This window comes from Monodon monoceros, unplaced genomic scaffold, assembly GCF_005190385.1.
Source record: "Monodon monoceros isolate NGI ecotype Baffin Bay Population unplaced genomic scaffold, NGI_Narwhal_1 Super_Scaffold_7, whole genome shotgun sequence".
Classification (NCBI taxonomy): Eukaryota; Metazoa; Chordata; class Mammalia; order Artiodactyla; family Monodontidae; genus Monodon; species Monodon monoceros.
Genome location: NW_021703784.1, coordinates 76433511 through 76449273, shown reverse-complemented (window position 1 = coordinate 76449273; position 15763 = coordinate 76433511). Strand labels below are relative to the sequence as shown.

At 39.0% G+C, this 15763-nt stretch overlaps 1 protein-coding gene across 1 annotated transcript in view; it reads left to right on the top strand.

Moving 5' to 3' along the window:
* Positions 1-15763, top strand: part of SLC5A12 (solute carrier family 5 member 12) — a 44226-nt gene that overhangs the window by 26048 nt on the left and 2415 nt on the right. The window contains exons 10-14 of the mRNA XM_029208485.1: positions 3896-3963; positions 8720-8806; positions 11505-11671; positions 12518-12621; positions 15600-15727. Coding sequence (XP_029064318.1) covers positions 3896-3963; positions 8720-8806; positions 11505-11671; positions 12518-12621; positions 15600-15727 — 554 coding nt within the window. The remainder of the gene's footprint in view (positions 1-3895; positions 3964-8719; positions 8807-11504; positions 11672-12517; positions 12622-15599; positions 15728-15763) is intronic.

The following is a 15763-nucleotide window of genomic DNA, read 5'->3' as shown; positions in this document are numbered from 1 at the left end:
TGCATGTTATCTAGTTGCACACACACACACCCATCTCAACGGAACTGCACTAAACTGAAAAACGTATTTGGAAATAATTAACATCTTTATAAGCTTTCCATCTAGCAATAGCATTTTCATTTAACACCATATTTTCTCTCTTAGATATTAATTATCCTCATGTCTTCATTCTTCTGCTTCTCCCCCTCCTCCCTTTTCCTCTCCTCCTCCTTTTACTTCTTTCATCGATATTATGAATGGAATGTTTTCCCCATAATATCTTCTAAACTGTTTACTATCAATGTGGAAATGCTATAGCTTTTTGTTTTTGTTTGTTTTGTAAAGCACATATCTGGCCATTGGCACAACTCTTGTTGATTCTTAAAATTTTAATTGATTTTCTAATAAGTGTGGTTATTGCCTACAAATATTGATAGTTTTATCATACCCTTATCCTTAAATGCTCCCCTAATTTGGGGTTTGTGTTCTCCACATTCTTCATTATTTCTCTTATTTTCATAGCTTTGTCCTCTTCCTCTGCATGCTTGAAGGGCTCAGGTTTTTTTCTCAATGTTACTTTAAGTTCTCCACAAAGTAATTTTCTTAATAATAATGATTTGAATTCTGCTGTTGTGTTTTGTTCCTCACATTTTACTATAAAAATTCAATCATACAGAAAAGTTTAAAGACATTTACCATGATCTCCTGTATATATACCACCAAGATTCTCCATTAATGTTTTATTAAACTTGCTTTTTCACATATCTATCTAGCTCTCTAACCATCCATTAATGCATCATATATTTGATACACTTAAAAATAAATTGCAGACATCAGTACACTTTCCCCTAATTATCTTAGCATATTGTTAACTAGAATTCAATAATTGGTTAAGTTTTTTTAAATGTAAAATCTACCCACAATGAATTGGACAAATGTTAAGTATACATTTGCTGAGTTTTGAAAACTGTGTACACCTGTGTAACTCAATCACTAAAGATAGAAATCATTACTATGACCCTGGAAAGTTCTCTTGGTTATTCTGGTAATTCCTACTCCCAGTTCCCTCTAAGGGCAGCTACTATTCTGGTATTTTTCATCATAGATCAGTTTTACCTCTTCTAGAATTTCATATAAATTGAATCACACAGTACCACTCTTTTTTGTAAGGACTCCTTTCACTCAGCATAATATTGTTGAGATACATCCATGGTTTTTTTTGTATCAGTAGTTTATCCCTTTTTATGGCTGAGTAGTATGGCATTGTATGGATTTACCTTTTTTTTTTTTAACTTCTACTTCTATTGATGGACCTAGGTTGTTTCAGTTTGAGTTTTTTATGAATAAAGCTGCTATGAATATTCTTGCACAGATCTTTTATGTGAACATGTTTTCATTTCTCTTTGGTAAATACCTAGGTGAAGAAGTGCTTGGTCAACTATTATAATTTTTAGTTTCCTTATAGTTCTTCCTTATCACACCTGGATTCATCTTCATGTAAACTTATGGGTGTTGCACCCTACCTTGTTGTGTTTTCATATCATTTGCTTCCTCTTGAACTGCACTTGTTGCATCATTGGATCTATGTGTTTTGCATCATATTGAAATTGCCAGTTTCTAAATACTTTTTTTTCTGGTTCTTAAGTATTTCCAGAAAACATATTCTGTACTTGAGTTTTCAGGTTAATTATTCATTTCCTTGTTTAGTAACATTTTGGCATGGATCCCATATTTCTTTTTTTCTTTTTCCTTATGCTTGAACAAGGAGAAATTGGTGCTGACCGAATGTTTGTTAACTGGGTAGTTGAATTGCCTTAATTTTTTCACTATCTTGCATAATGAGTTACAGCTAATAGCAGGTGGATTGGCATCACTCCTGGTGCAATTCCCAATTTCTAGCAGTTATTCATGAATATGCTGGGTAGCAATTTCTCTTACGCCCATGGTTTATTGTCTGATCCTCCAAGCTGATGTAGCACTTGGAAAATCCATAGTATTTGCTGCAACTGTGGTGCTTTCTCTACTCCACCCCCCCCCCGCCACATTTACTGCTTTGTCTGTGGATCTGTACACTCCAGGTCTCCATGGAACCCCACCAATTTCCCCTAAACTTGCTGCCTTGCAGGTTGCTATTGATTGCAATCTGGTGGAAGTGTAAAGATATGGGGGAGAGGGGGACTGAATCAATCCTCTAGTCAGCACAAAAAAGTAGAACCCTTGGATTGAGGGGTGGTTGCCTAGAATCCCATTTGAAACAGATAACTGTTGGCCCAGCAAGAGGGTAATCAGTAGCAGAGAAAAGACACTTTTGTTATTTTCTTCAGGCAGGTGGAGTTCTGCTTATTCATGAAACAGTATGAGGGCAAACATTGTTTCTAATCTATCATCTTTAAATATAATGGGAACAATTTTAGAATTCTGAAAGTTGTTTATTGATCAAACTTGGATTTTAGTGTGGTGTGAGTTTCCTTATTTTTCTGTGTTTTATTGAGAAGTTGGAAAATATAGCATTAAAATTCGCTATCCTGATTTCATCTTAAAAGTGAATTCCTGATAATAAATTTTAGATATCATGTACTAAATCTGAAATGATAATGATGATGATAATAATAATGATAATGATAATAATGGCAAGCACATAGTACTTGCTATGCAACAGGCACTGTTGGATAAATTAATTTATTTGTGTGTAGTCCCTTCCTAAAATGTGAGATCTCTGGGGCAGTGGCATTTATAGCACTGGCATTTAGTAAAGTGCTTGACATATGGTCAGTACTCAATAAAATTGCATTAATGGTGACATTGGGAACTCAGCCAAATATTTAGCTGAGAGAGAATTTCAAACAGAATGAGAAAAATCATTTTCTCTATTTCTGTCACTGTGTGTCTGTCTAAATCCATTTCCAGCACCTTGTCTCTCTCATTTAGTCTATGGATTGTAATGGGAATGACTTTTAAGATAGTCTTTAAACAAAGATGTATAAAAACAATTATTTTTAAAAAGATGGTTTGAAAGAAGACATCACCTTTAAAAGAATACTAAGATGGATATGTTGATTCATCCAGCGAGATCCTATGATGCTGGAGGCACCCTGTGCAAGATGCTGCAGAGCGCGGTACCCTGACGGCCCTTATGGTGCTCCAACATAGCCATGTAAACAAAGAAATCGTTATGCAGTATACTGAGGGCCATAATGAAGGTATGAATAAAACATGAAAAGACCAGAAAAATTTTCCAGATTTGCAAAATCTGTGAGGTAATCTGTATAGCTATTTAGCCATTTTAATGATGAAAAACTATCCATATCCCAGAGAGGTTAGTAACCTCTTCAGCTGATTATTGGTGAGTGGTCGAAATGGATTTAATTCTCATGAATTTAATCTGGATTAGCCTAGTATACCAGTGACCTTTCTGCATTTTCATGCTGCTTCCACAGGACAGTTTTCTTCTTCTTTTTTTTTTTTTTTTAAAGATTTTTTTGGATGTGGACCATTTTTAAAGTCTTTCTTGAATTTGTTACAACATTGCTTCTGTTTTATATTTTGGTTTTTTGGCCACAAGGCATGTGGGATCTTACCTCCCTGACCAGGGATCAAACCTGCACACCCCCTGCATTGGAAGGTGAAGTAACCACTGGACCACCAGAGAAGTCACCAGGACAGAGTTCTTCTTAAATCTTGTAGAGAAGACTCCTCAAGGCTGGATTCCAGCTCATTCTGCCTGACCTAGGAAAGCATGTCTTTGGGAGAAAGTCTCTTAAATGGCCCTCTTGGAGCTTGTGATGGCTAAGCAGGGTGGACAGTCCTTCCTGAGACCCCTTCTGATAGGGCTTACATGAGAGATGGCCCTGGGCAGGAGTTCAGTGGATCCCTCAAAGCCAGCTTGGATGATAGTCATGAAGTTTCTTTTCTCCAGGTCTCTTGTTTGGCATAATATGTACCTCCATGGCTGTGGCTGCATCCCTCCTGGGGAGCGTTGTACAGGTAATGAAAGAGGAAAAAGACACATTTGATTTTGTAGCAACTTTTTACCCACCTTCTTTTCTAATACTTTGCCTATTCCTCCAAATCCCAAATGCTCATACTCTCCAATACCAGGTCCAAGTTACACATGCATGTAAAATTTCAACCAAAATTTCTTTCAAGAGGGGAAACTTTTAAAAACTAGTAATGAGACTCAGTGACAAGGTACACTGTAATAAAATTAGAAAACCTTTTGAAATCCAGATCTGAGAATGTATGATCCTGAAATAAAAGTAGGAATGATAATCTTAGCAGGAAAAACAATAATTACAATTGACATTTATGGAATGCTTATGTTCAAGCTACCATCCCAAATGTATTATCTCATCTAATCCTCATCACTTCTCTATGAGGTAGTATGATTAATGTACTAATTTTACAGATGAAAGAAACTAAGAAATAGAAAGGTGAAGAATTGCCCCAAATTCACATAATGAAAGAGTGGTGGAGCTGGGAAATGGGCCCGCCCCTACCTCTTATCCAGGCTGACCTGTCTCCCATATGTCCAACTCCCAGTTCCATAAAATATCAGCACTAGAAAGAGCCTCAAGGATAATCTGTTTCAACATTCATTTTGTAGATGGTTACAGAAAAGAGTGAAAGTATCCTGCTCAACTTCTCACGTCTGGTTAGTGGCTAAACCAGGTTTACCAGCAAAGTGTCTGGAGCCACCCCTCTTCCCTTCCCAAATTGCCCAACTCACAAAGGACCATTAGATGAACCAATCTTCAGATTCTATTTCAACCCTCTCCATCCCATTGTGTCATTGTATAATTTGAACATCTTGTATACTTTTTTGGCATGGATTAGGTTTTCAATAAATGCTGCTTAAATGAAGACATGAACAAGAGTGAGTGAATAGTCATCACTGACTTTTATAGAATGTGTTTTAGTTCCCAGAATAGTGTATCTTGCTTGATCCTTCCAATGACTACTTATATAGGTTCCATTATTTCCTTTTTCAAGCTCAAGGAACTAAGTCTAGGGGAGTTGAGTGACATGATAATTCATTTTCTATATAAGAGAAGTTGTGGGGCTGGAAACTCGATGTCCTCTCTGCTAAGTATGAACTTTTTAAAATGACAGATATTTGGTGATTTCTTTACAATTTTTGAAGCACTTTGATATCTACCCATTCACACAGCAGAACTGGTGGGTTGATGAGGTTTGTCTTTAGTGACCTCTGCAGCATTTTTTTAGCTCTATTTTCTCCCATTTCCAAGTTGCCTCTAATGCTTTGTGCCCCTTTCTTTTCTCCCCTTTATCTAATTATTATTTACTCTTAAGAAAGTATTACCATGTTCAATTTAGTGAGGATTTGAATCACTAAATTGTTTCCTTCCAGAATTATTTGCATATTAATCTTGTTTGCCATTGAGGTATGAAGGCTCTGGAATAGGTAAAGACTCCTGCAAGGCTGGTGTAACACATAAAACTTATAATGAAGAGGGAGTTGTGAGTGATGCTCTCGTTGACTTGTCCTTATTCAGATAAGTATGCTAGGCTCACTTTCTTCGTTGGTTAAAATGTGTTCACACAGTTTAGGGGACAATGAAAACACTGATGTGTTGTTTCCTAGGAGAGATATTTGTGTCTAAAATGGCCCCCTCATTTCTCCGAAAACATCTGACTTGACAGGTGCAGAAAGACTATAATCCCCCTATTTAATTTTCCAAACAGCTTTGCTAGATCTAATGTAATGGAATAATGTATTCAGGGAATATGGAAGACTGAAACCAAACATCCCATAGGTATACAGCATAGAGCCAGATTTAATTTCATGTTCACAAAACCGACACACACTCATGGCGTGTGTTTGTTGGTGGTGCTGGGGGTGGGCAGATGTCAGCTCCTTAAACAAAGCCCTTTTCAGTGTTTTAGTTTAGGATTTTCAAAGTGTTTTCCAGAGACCCTCACCCTGGGAAATGCCCCAAGAGTGAAAATTTCCAGTCAAAGACTTGGGAAATGCTGCACAATGTGTTCCCCTTTCAGAAACCCACAGCACACAGTAGCATATCGAAGGCTCTGGGAAGACCTAGCAAGAAAGCTGTTTCCCTTTAAATATGTGACCACAGAACCAAATGCAGGGAGAAGAGATAGGAGGAGGGGCAGGTAACAGCAGCAAAGATCTGTTAACTAGTGATTTGCGGAGCTCCCTCCGAGAAAGGCCATTCTGTCCATTATGCTGCTATCCTACTGACCCTCAGCTAGTTCTACCAAGGCTTGTCATGACCTCCAGGAGTATTCTTTTCTCAATTTAAGAAAGTGCTTTCTTTTTTTTTTTCTTTTATTTGGGGGGAGTGGTCTTCCTTCCTTCCGTCCTTCCTTCCCTCCCTCTGTCCTTCCTTTTTTTTCTTTCCTTCCTTCCTTCCTTCTTCTTTCCTTCTTTTTAAGTATAAAGTACTTTCTAGCTCTCAAAACATTCCAACCATCAAATGGCCCACTTCAGGAATCAGAGAGCTCACTAACAGGGTAGGTAAGAGGATAATAGTAAGATTATAATAGTAGATAATATTTGGGGGACAATTATCATGTGCTCCAGAGTGCCCAGGCACTATTCAGAGACTTCTTTTGGATTCCACTTTGAATACTCTCATACACGCACACAGAAACAACCCAGGAAGCAGGTACTTTGATCCCCACTTGACATCTGAGAAAGCTAAGACACAGCAAGGCAACCTCAGTCCTAGAACACACTTTCTGAGCCATTGTCCTTTCCTTGCAGGAGGGGCTTAGGTGAGATTTGGCCACTGAGGTGGAGGTTGTCAGATGAGCTCTGTCTTCCTCCAATTAAACACACTTAATGACAACAAAAAAAGAAAGATAAGAAATTAAGGTTAGTTTTGTACATTAAAGAAATACATATTTTTCAAATCCAGAAATTCTTTGATTTATTTCTCTTTCTAGCATGTGAAGACTTTTTTCCCCCTGGGGCATATTGGCTAAGGACTTCTTTGTAAGAGATTGTTCATTTTCTCTCCCGCAGGAGGAAATAAACATTTTTCCTAACTTATTGATTCTCCCATATACTAGCTAGTAAATTAACTTCCAAATTCAGCAACGACAGCAACTATGAATTAATACTATCAATCAGCAGAGAATATGTCAAGAATATTAAGTATTGACGTTAGGGAAAAGTATCTACTTTAATCTTATTTGCCTCCATCTTGTCAAAGATCAATCTGTATCATTGACTTCTCTAAAAATTATCCTGGAAAAACAATCATAACAGTACATTGTAGCTCATTTTTCTGGATAAATGAATTTATATTGCAGCTGGAGTGGACTTGAAGGCCCCTTGGTCCTATTTCTATTTTTTATAGAGAAAGAAGACTCTCTGAAGTAAAATGAATCTGAGTTAATAATTGAAGGTTCACCAAATTATGTGTTACGTGTGGCAGGGCCAAAATTTGAATCTCAATATCCTCTTAGTGCTGGACTCTTTCAAGAACTTCTTCCCCTTAAACAGAAAAAGGAGACCGTGATGGTAGTCTGTGCTCTTGACTTTATTTATTTTTTATTTTTTAGGTGGGACTGCTCTTAGCAGAGAAAATGTGGGTTTCAGAGCCAGACAACCCTGGCTTAAAACTCTTAAATCTCATCTCTGCCACTTTCTAACTGAAAGTATACTTTTAATATGTTTTCTCTCAGTCCAAATTTCTCATCTATAAAATCCAGTTAGTGCTACCAACTAAGCAGGGTAATTGTGGGGATGAAATGAGGTCATTTATTTAGAGTGCCAGGGTATTTAATCTTTATTATCTGACACATAAGACACGTAGGGGTGCCTGACAAATAGGAAATATGTATTAAGTCTTTAGAGCATCCTTATCACAGCCACTTTATCTAAGAGCCCTGCAGTTGTATTGATAGAACTAGACAGGGCTGCATTGCAGAGTAGCTTTGTGTGTGTGTGTGTGTGTGTGTGTGTGTGCGTGTGTGCACATGCACGTGCACATATGTGTGTACATGCTCCCTTGCAGGCATGTCAGTGCCTGTGTATGTTCAAGACTTCTGCAAGGCCATGGCCCAAGGCTATAGGTTGATAGAAAACTAGCTTAATTAAAGCCCCTAACCAGTTCGCCGGCTTCAATAACTTAGAGGTTAAGAGATATGGAAATGCATTTGCCAAACTCTCTCTATATCCAAAGGAGACAGAGCCATAAAAATGGGTTATAGAATATGGAATGTCCAATGTCCTCCCCATCATGTCCCAACTTAATGCTTCAACATCCTTGAGGTATTCTGCTGGGATAGCAGGAGTGAGGTAACAGACAATTATTATTATTAAAATTATAGAATTATTCAAACTAAATTAGAACAGCTGGATCAACTACCTGAGATATTCAACATAAGTTATAGATGTATTTATTAGGTACATTATTTAAAAAGCTTTTGATAAGATAGAAAATATAAACAAATCAATAAGTTCCAGCTTGAGGGAAAACTTATTCTACCAAATCCAAATTGCCTGTGTGTGTTTACGCACACGTGCACACCCTCACACATTGCTTGTAGGCGTTTTTGGTGTTTTACATACACAGTGCTTATTAATGAGCCCAGAATGGAGAAATGATTTCCAGGAAGCACGTGATTAATGAGTGGCACAGTCAGGACTAAGACTGTATTTCATCTCCGGTCCAAGAAAGGGGGTGGTCCTAGGTGGGCCACAGATTCAGGGCAGTGTAGTGTTGATCTGATCTGCTTTGATCCACAGGCTGCCCTCAGCATCCACGGCATGTGTGGGGGACCGATGCTGGGCTTGTTCTCTCTGGGAATCCTGTTCCCTTTTGTGAACTGGAAGGTAAGTCTCCCACACCCCTCTTCACACTTTCCAGCTGAGACTGGGCCCCAGACATTTTCTCCCTCCTCTCAGTCCTCCTTGGAAAGGCTATTTGTCTTTGCCAGAAAAGACTGGGGGCTTCTTTCTACAGCAGAACTAAATAGAACCCCAGCCTTCCAATCTCTGACTTCAGTGAAGCTGTATTAGGAGCAGAAAGCCAAGAAAGTAGTGGTCATGAAATACCATATGTCATGGCATCAAACCTGATTCTGTAGGGTTTAAATTGTCTTCTCTAAATTAAGAGCCCACAAAATGAAATTTAAAATAGATATTGAGATCAGACATAGTTTAGTTAAAACATGATTTTGAAAACTTTAAAAATGTAAATTTTCTTTTCTATATTTAGTTACCCAAAATTATAAGTAATTTAATTAATTAACTAATTTAAGAAAGGGAGGGGAGACCAGCCTGGTATATTCTGACAGCTGAATCTTCTTGGTGTTCTTGGCTGACAAGCTAGTGGTTTGCCTTTAAGTAAACATTGGTTGGATGACTGTGTAGTAAACATAAATCAAAAGGAACACTTATTTGGAAAAATAGTACTATAGTAATATTTTTAAATATTTAAAATATAACTTTTTCAATCTAGCAAAGTTGCCATTTATTGCCATTCATCCACTAACATGCAAATCTTTTTAGAAAGTCTTTAGACTCTAGGAAACCTGACTGTATGCATATTTTTATTTATTTACTTAGTTCTTTTTTTTTTTTTTTTTTTTAATGTGGTACGCGGGCCTCTCACTGTTGTGGCATCTCACATTGCGGAGCACAAGCTCCGGAAGCGCAGGCTCAGCGGCCATGGCTCACGGGCCCAGCCGCTCCGCGGCATGTGAGATCATCCTGGACCGGGGCACGAACCCGTGTCCCCTGCATCGGCAGGCAGACTCTTAACCACTGCGCCACCAGGGAACCCCAGTTTTTCATATTTTTAAATATACTACAGAAGTCTTGATAAAGCCTGAGCCACATGGTATACCTAATTAGGTCTCTGTGGCTACCTGACCCTTATTGACCTCTATTCTAGATAAATCTTGTGTAGATAGGTAAAGAGAGTGGATAGATGTGAAACATTTGGGAATTTGTGGTGCTTCCTTGCAGTCTTATTAGGAGACACTTTGTTTTAATCAACTTTTCTGAGATTGAGGTTGACAGGGATAGTTTAATTCTTGCGGAGATAATATGAGGAAAGGTAATTTCCTAGCTACAAAAAAAACCTAATAACTAGCAACATAACAACTTAGTTCATTCTAAACATTAATTTATCTATGTTAGCGAGTTATGGCCCTGCTATTTAATCCAGGAAACCACCTTGTTCTAGATAGAGGAAAGTAAATAATACCAACTGGGGTCACTTCTCCCCTTGTCGTTAGCCATGGCTGATCGTACTAATCAATCACGGCTCTCTTTCCACAGAATGTGGATGCAACCTCAGAATCCTTCTCAGCACAGCTCTCCAGGCAGCTACTATAAACCAGTGAGGGCTGACTCTCCTACTGAAGTCCATTTACCCTTTACTGGTAGGCCAGGGGCCAGCATACTATATCCCTCAAGCTAAATCTAGCTGATCTCCAGTTTTTGGGTGACCTGCAAACTAAAAATGGTTTAGACATTTTTAAATAGTTGTCAAAAATCAAAAGAAAAATAATACTTCATGACACATATATATTATGTGAAATTCACCTTTCAGCGACCACACGTAGTGTTACTGGAACACAGCCACTCTCCTATGTATATATACTGTCTATGGCTGTTTCTGTGCTGTGATGGCAGAATTGGGTAGTTGTGACAGACACTGAATGGCCCACAAAACCTAAAATACTCCTTAGCTGGCTGTTAAGAAGTTTGCAGACCACTGGTCTAGACCAAGAGCCCAGGTATTCGAATCATACACATTGCTTTAGTTTCCCCCAAACTAAAACGAACAGAACATTCTGGTGCTGTAATTGAGGAGTCTTTTTTTCTGAATAAATAGAGAAACTAACAAGTTGTTTTCTGTCACAGAGAAGGCTCAGCTATCTGGCAGAGACCAGCAACATCCAGTGGTCGTGATCCCTGCTCGATTGTTCTGCTTCCTTTACAGGAGAAATGACTCATTGACTTTTAACTTTTTATCAAGAAGTATGACCCTTAAATGACAGGACTAGTAAATATACTTGCTAGTAGTTAGACTCAAACTAAAAACTCCAAACTTGGGAGTCAGAGGACTTGAGCAGAATTACTTGGGAAGAGCTATGAGGGTAAAAGTTTCTATATAGTAGTAGCTTATAATGGCTGTCAGTGAAAAATGACCCCAGCAACTCCATTATCTGAGGTTTTCCTGCATTTCTGAAACTCTTCTACTGGAAACTGAGGTTCAGCAGACGTTTAAGTGATGAGGAAGAAGCCGAAAAGGAGAAAAAAAATTCCTGCTAGAAATTTTACATATAATGCCCACTGTAAAACCCTCCAATGTCTTCATTTAAGGAACCATTTATTCCTATGTAAAGCTACATTGTGAGGGGTTGAAGGCAGGCAGTGTAAGTGGGCTGTTTCTAGCACATGTGGCCAAGATCTGGGGTAGAAAACCAGAATCCCTGAGACACAAGACTCATCATCTCATTATTCTTTCAATGGCTTTGTCAAATCTCTCATTATTATTATTTTTTTTTTCTTCATCAAGGGTGCCCTAGGAGGCCTTCTGACTGGGATCATCTTGTCATTTTGGGTGGCCATTGGGGCCTTAATTTACCCTGCACCAACATCCAAGACATGGCCTTTGCCTTTATCAACTGACCAGTGTGTCCCAACAAATGTGACAGAATCAGTGCCTCCACTGCTGTCCAGCAGGTATGCTGACCTTCAGGATAGCATCAGGTCCCAGAGAGAGGGTCACCAGGTTAGAGAAAAGTGCATTCTTCTGTGCTAAGTCTGAGGAGACCATCTTGCTCCCCTATGAGAATCGCTCTGGGTGGTACCCATCATTGAAGAGTGTCTGGGGGCTCCAGCTTTCTGTAAATATCCATCCCTCTGCATCCTGATGCCCAAGAGTGAACTTGGCAAGAGGGCTAATTGGAGGTCTGAGTTCTCAGGTCCATTATGTTGTTTCTTCCTTACTGCCTGTGCTTATTCTATCCTCTTTTCTTGGAATGCTAAATCCTAGTCCTAACTGCCTTCTTTGATTGATTAAAACTAACCATTTAAAAAAAATAAGTTGAGGCATCATCTCACATATCAGCCTGGGTTTGACACTCTTTCTGAATATTCTCCAAATCCTTTGTTTCTCTTCCACCACGGCGTTCTAGCCTATTTTATGATTGTCAGCTCCTACATGTAGACTTCGTGGCTTACTCATCTTTAATCTCCAGTGTCTGTCACAATTTCTGGCACTAAATCTGGGCCTTGTAAATGTCTGAAGAATAAATAATGCAAAAGAAATGGAAGGCACGGTCCTCATTGCAATTGTGGTTCAGTAGCAAGACTTGTCATTCACAGATGGATTGGGTTGAGTGGAATATAAAGTACAACTAGTCTACTAGTCGGTTTTTTAAAAAAAATAATCAAGTGACAAAAAGTTAAGCTTTGGGGGTTTTGAGAGATGCCAGTCCCCAAAATGAACCCTCGGCTGTCCTGTAAGTCGCTGTGAATCCTGACTCCACACACACGGAACTGATGGTGTGCCATTGTTCTCTGCAGACCTGCCATCGCTGAGACCTGGTATGCGCTCTCCTACCTATACTACAGTGCAGTAGGCTGCCTGGGATGCATGGCTGCTGGGGTAATCATCAGCTTTGCGACAGGTCGGTTGCATGCCTTCCTCTTCTGGGGACCAAGAAAGACGTGGGCTGGTCTCACCCACTTCTGGACTAGGCAGCTGTCTTATGGGTCTGAATTTGGGTCCACCACAAAAAGTCCGTTTTCCCAAAGGGATATTATCTACTTTCTCCAAACTGACATGTAAAAGCATCCCCCTGATTATTGTACACGTGATTACTAATATGTATAGTGTATTCTTAAATATTCCCCATATATTATTAAAAAAAGATCTTTAGACACATGGCCCTCAGGGGCCTGAGTAGGAAGAATCCTTTGCAATATATCAGTAAGAAGATTAAATATTAAGAGTGGTTCTTTTCCCCTTCATCTCAGTTTTTTCCTCATAAATGCCTTACTATCTATCTCATGGGTTAGCATTTACTAACCTACTAGATAAGCAGAGGAGAGTCTTACTGTTGCTTTTGCATATGGTGTCCTTCGGAGGCCAGTCCTCTAGGCCCAGGAGTTCTGCAGTGAGCAGCTTCACTCTACGCCATTTCTGGTACCAGTGTTGACTTCCCCCCTGTGCCTTGAGCCATAGTCCCTCTGATGGTTCAGTGTCCCTTTTATGTCAAAGCTCATGAAGGATTGGTGGGGGAGGATGGCATGGAATAGGCCCACTGTAATCTACTCTGCCTCTTTGGAGTATGCAGTTTAGCCGAATCAAATATTAAGATATTCTAGTTTTCCACTACCATTATATAGTCACAGGCTATACGGGAAGTCAAGATTCCCACTTAACACAAAATCTGAATGGCAATATTCCTGGTGACTTAGAAACACTATGTGCAAGCTCCAATGCCTTATTGCTCTGGGCAAGAGATCACCAGCTCTTCATTTATATGTAAGCCAATCTTGGCTATGATAAGGAATAGAACATAAATTTTGTAACCCCAGCCGTTCATGAACTCCCCAAATATTTTTCTTTATGGAAAATGGGCTCAAATGAAAGGTGGTCTATTTATGGTGCTTAGATTTTTTCCTCAGTGCCCTAACAACCATGGAGGCTTCCTTGATCCTAGTAGGATACACCTAGACTTATCAGTTGAGTGGTCAGTCACCTTTAGAAGACAGCTAGAGTTTTAGCTGCCTGGTTCCAAAGCAGGTATTGTGGGCATCATAAATTCTAGGTATTTTCCAGATGCTTGTTGGAATTGACATGTTCTTGTGTTGATGCAGCAGCCATTATGTTGTATTTAGTTGGAAACTTCTTTGCCATCTTGAGCACAAACAACTGTCCTTGTATCAACCCTTGTGTTTTATTTTTCTACAAATATCCAAAATCTTAGGGAAATGTCCTTAACACCAAAAGGAAGCACTTTATCAGCGGGTAGTTATGGCACTCGACCAAATCTTTGAAAATAGTTTTGATCCTTGCCTCCTGGTACCTATCTTCCAAATGAGGCCCTAGTGCTATCTGAACACCTTCAGGTCTGGTCACAAAGGGCTTTCATAAACCTTCTATAACACCCAGTGAATCTTCTAAAAGGTCTTAAAATGTTAACTGTTTGCAGGACAGGGTCAGTGGGGAAGCCAGGGGCCTTTTGTGGGCCTGCTCATCGTGTGTCGTATATTGTCTTGTTCTTGCTATTTGTCTTGCTTGGTCTTAATAGGTGATCATTTCAATTCTGCTTCTTCTAGATGATCTAGCACTTCGAATATATGCTATTTATGTTACTCATAAAATAGAATTATGTCTATTTTGATTAGTACCTCCAGATGGTTTATATCATTAATGATTCTCTGCATCAGCTATTAAAAGGTGATCTTGGCCCAAGATATACTTTAAAGTTTTTGTTATTACTGGTAAAATTCTACTGGGCAGTTAAGAGTTGTTTTCCTTTATCTCGTTAACCTTGTGAAATGAAAATACCATTTCCTAAGTCAAGAACAAATATCTTCATCAGTTTATTAGGTGGCCAGAACCTCCCACTCTGAGGGCACTGTGTGGGTTTATTCTAGTCTGGTTTCCACTGCACAGCAGTTTGTACTCGTGTGAACCTTCCCAATTTGTTTCTTCATGTATCATGTAGCTACAGGTCTCAGATATAAAACCTTTAGTTATCAATTCATTAAGTTTATCTCTTAGGTCGGGGGTCAGTAAACTAAGAACACATTTGGTCCGTTACTTCTTTTTATAAATAAAGTTTTATAGAAACACAGTCATGCCCATTCATATACTATTGTCTCTGGCTGATTTCACTCTACAAAGGTAGAGTTGAGTAATTGCAACAAAGACCCTCTGGCCATATGTTTACTGTACACATATATATGATTCCTGACAATTTAGAATGTAATCTATAACATTTCTCTGACAAGATCAAAGATCCAACACAGAGGTTAGTAAACTTTTTACGTTAAAGGCTAGACAGTAAATATTTTAGGCTCTGCTGGCCGGAGACTCTGGTTCCACAACAGGGTTGAAGGAATAGGACATTGAACAGGTATGTTTTAATGATAAGGAAGGAGATGTCAGGGAAGTCCAGGGTAGCTGGAGGGAACATGAAGGTATTCCTTGTTCAGGATGCTGGCATGAAAGGAAGAAAAAACAGTAAAAATAATCTTCCTAATTTCACTAATACTGATTCTGATGACCTCTAATAGATCTGATTTGGTGGAAAACTGAGAGCTTTCCTAAAGGAAGAAATTATATAATTCCTGTAGCCTCCTCTGCTGGCCTACAAAGGGTACTAGGAGGGCTTTCCACAATAAATATTTAAAAATAAATATGTTGTTTCTATTTGTTTAAGGCCGTGAGTTTGCCTGACCTGACAGTTTGTGGATGTTTAAAAGCAAGCTCTCACTTTTTTGAGCAGTTACCAATTTCTGTATTTTAACCAATCAGGCCTCTTTTCACCCTTCTCCTAAGAAGTGACCTGCTTCTCAAGTGGACAATGCTTAAATCATCAAAGAAACTCCTGGAAGTGTGCAACAACTTACCCATTTTTCCTTTTGTTAATAGGTCACCAAAAGGGCAAGGATATTCAACCGCTGCTAATTAGACCGGTTTGCAATTTATTTTGCTTTTGGTCCAAGAAATACAAAACACTGTGCTGGTGTGGTGTTCAGCATGACAGTGGAACAGAGCAGGTGAGCTGATGTTTGAGCTTCTGAATAATGTGAATT